Raw genomic sequence first — 3354 nt, forward strand, 5'->3', positions numbered from 1 at the left:
AAAGAAGGGGAATGCTAAAAGATAAAGGTGCTTGAAATGAACCTGTAAGAATTAGATATGAATTGTTATTAACTGCTAAGATTAAACATTTCTCACGTGAGGTTTGTTTGGCTGTTGTGCATCCTACTCTAACTTCCATAAATTTGTGGGCAGGAAGAATGCTGGCAGCTGGCTCCATATCCTACCACCAATCCACCTCACACTACTGAGAAATTAGATTTTGACTGGTGACGACTACAGGCATAGATGCAGTATGTTCGCTGCATGAAACACAGCTAAAGTGAACGAGCAACTTAGTAGATGGGCGAATCCTGCATTGCCTTCAGATTCTGACACAGCTGGCAGGCACAGTCCCAGCTAGCACATATTTCCAGAATGCATCCCTGAGGAGAGAAAGGGCATGAATGGTTGGGTAGCATTCAGATCTGAGCAGAAGATGTAATGTTCTCACTGAATGCCCATGACACAGAAGAGTTTTAACTACCAGCCCTGCCAACATCCGTCTCTGTTAGCTGAGGGATTCAAAAAGACGCAAGGGCTGTGAGTCTGACCAAGAAATTGTGAACATCCTGCCAAGTCTTCATTTTCCCAGAACTTCAGCCTTTTCTTGCTAATAAGGTAGCCATCGTCCTTGCCTCTAACCTTCTGTCACACAGGAAGGGTCAAAGGCATAGAAATCGAGATCTCAATGCAATCAGAATAGCAGAAGTGCAGAGACTGGCCTCTTTCGGGGTAAAAATTGCACACAATTTACATTACAGAAGCTGAAAATTATGAAAACACTATCTTTGAAAGGATTATTTGAGTAGCTAGTTATTAGCCCCTTATGACTTCTGACGTCTCTTGAAGATAAGAAGAGGAAAGTATGCCATTCGATTATGTTTGTTAAAGAGCACAGGTCCATCAATTCCTTATTATAGTCAATAATATAGATGGCAGCTGATTGATCCAAAATACTCAAAATAAACACACAACTCGATCTCCGCTTTAACAGTGAAGTGCAGTGCAGTCTGGGCACTATGTCCGGGCTTCACGCCAAGCTAGCTGGGGTCAAACCCTGAGCACTCCAAGAACTGATGGATCTGTTCCCCCTTATGCTCTTGCTGTCCCACTTTCTCCAATAGCCAAAGAAGATATGGGTGATGACAAGAAAATGTTGTTATCAGTGCAGGATTTCTTGATCAGGTAGCTAGCTAGTCACTTTGATCTTCCAAAGCAGTCTCATCATGCCCAGCCTAAGTGTTTGCCTCTCAGCATTTTCTAGTTAAAATATTACATTCAGAAATCCAGGAATTATCTCCATGTTGAAGTCCATCTCAGAAAGGTCACATCTGTTCCCAAGAGGTGTAACTGTCCTGTCATGGTCAGAGATAGGAGATTTCCATTTCTAAAATGGGCTTCAGATTCACTGCAGCACAAAGCGACACCCTCTCAACAAGTCAAACAAACTAGATTAATGAGACTGTTAAGCACACACAATAATTTACCTCACTGGGGATTTGCAATTGCTTTGAAGGATGTGAAGAACCCAACCCCTCACTTCTTTCATACTCCCAGTACTTTTTTTCAAATTTATTATGCCATCATGAGAGACATTAGTAAGTCCAGTGACACCGAATAACAGGCTTTTGCCTCCCACTGTTAAAAGTAGTCACTTTTCTATTACTGGGCCAAGCTATGATTATAGAAATAAATATTGGTGAAATGTTTCCCTCTAACATTAAAAAAAGAAAAAAAAAATAGAAAGGAAACATCATTGCCTGCGTATTTGGTATTAAACCCCAAAGATCTTTTTTATTGGGATGCGTTTACAAAGAGGAATACTTACAAGGACAGGTCACAAAGAAACTTGTTTATAGAACATGTGCAATCTAAAGATGCAAATAACAGGAAACATTTTTTACAGTAATTCTATTTGATTTGTATTCTAAGGTAGATGTTTACAACTGATTTGATTGCAGGCACTATCACACTGTGGTATCTAATGCAAGTTTCTCTTCCAGTTGTAGCAAGTCTAATCATCCTACATTTGTCTGGGGCAACCAAAAAAGGAACAGGTACGTAAACTTCTGACATAATTTCCTGGCATACCAAAGTCCAAGGGATGTATTTGAGTTGTTAGTTTAGTTTCTGAAATTTTTAGTAGTTCACCTACTTCCAGTGCCTGTCTCTTGTTCAGTTGTTTTGAGTACTAGTGTGCCTACGCCTAAAAATCCAGTGGTACTTTTTTCAGCAAGTTAGACCCTGATCCACAGCTGAATCTAACTAAAGACTCAACCTGACTGTAACTAAAGACTGTAAAGTGACCCCACTTTCAAACTGGGAAGTCCAGTTTTGGGCACTGAGATGTCTGCAGCTGAGATCTTTTTGCTTGTTGAAGTAGAATTCAAAATCTGAAATTGGGTATCATGGGTACATTTGTGCAGGGTGGGGATGGAAAGAAGCTCTTAAAAGCCCTGAATGCTAAGTGTGGTGAGTGTCAAGCTGGGAGAGCTGCTAAGCACAGTGTGTGTCTGAACTTGTGTCTGAATGCTCAGTCCCTGCAGGCCTGAAATCATTTCAGAAAATTAGGATCCCTGTCATACTCTGCTTGGACAAAGACCAGGAAGAAAGAGAAATGCTTGCAGAGCATAAAGAAGATCTCAGTTGGTTAAAATCATCCTTGAAATGTGCCTGCCTGTCCGTTGATCATAAGAGGGAGCCTCAACAGAGGGAGTATCTACACATCAGGGGCCTAAGATAGAAGGAACACTCCTTAGATAAAGATACGTCATTTAAGCAAAACACAAGAGTCCACCTCAGACACCGGTGTGAGGTCTACAACCTACTATCCTTCCTTTTAATACCAACCTAGGTGCTTTTCTCTCCAAAAAATCTGTCTTATTTTAGCCTTCCTGTTAAAGCATGCTGCCCAGGAAGTGATCCTTCATCTTCTTCGGGCAGAACAGACTCAAACCTTTCTCTACAGGCCAATGAGCAAAAGGGAGTGTAAGAGTTTCAGGCAACCGAGAAGGTCTGACTTTGTTGTCTGATGATTCACCCAGGAGGAGGAAAGTCTTGAACTGTGATTCTGGCCTCAGAATTATTCATTAATTTTAGAGTAAACAGCAAGATATGAGCCAGAATCCAAGAATTCACCATCTATCTCTGTCTGGTGAATAAAGAGCCAAGCTGTTGCAAATTTACAACAATTTGTATATTCTGTCATAATTCTGTAGGGGTTTTTTGATTTTGCGACTCCGATGTGCTCCTGTATTACAGCATGGAGCTTGCTGATAGAGCACATGCTTGAGCCTTTGGAGATACACAAGTGGAATACTCCTGTCTCCCATTTCTTGGCCATGTGCTTTCCCT

General features: G+C 41.2%; 1 protein-coding gene across 1 annotated transcript in view; it reads left to right on the plus strand.

The window, feature by feature from the left end:
* Window positions 1-1936: 1936 nt before the first annotated feature.
* LOC104492313 (neuropilin and tolloid-like protein 1) overlaps window positions 1937-3354 on the plus strand; it is a gene marked incomplete at its 3' end in the record, with an annotated part of 10198 nt that continues 8780 nt past the window's right edge. The window contains exon 1 of the mRNA XM_010134853.1: window positions 1937-2057. Within this exon, the coding sequence (XP_010133155.1) occupies window positions 1937-2057 (121 nt within the window). The remainder of the gene's footprint in view (window positions 2058-3354) is intronic.

This window comes from Buceros rhinoceros, unplaced genomic scaffold, assembly GCF_000710305.1.
Source record: "Buceros rhinoceros silvestris isolate BGI_N320 unplaced genomic scaffold, ASM71030v1 scaffold44184, whole genome shotgun sequence".
Classification (NCBI taxonomy): Eukaryota; Metazoa; Chordata; class Aves; order Bucerotiformes; family Bucerotidae; genus Buceros; species Buceros rhinoceros.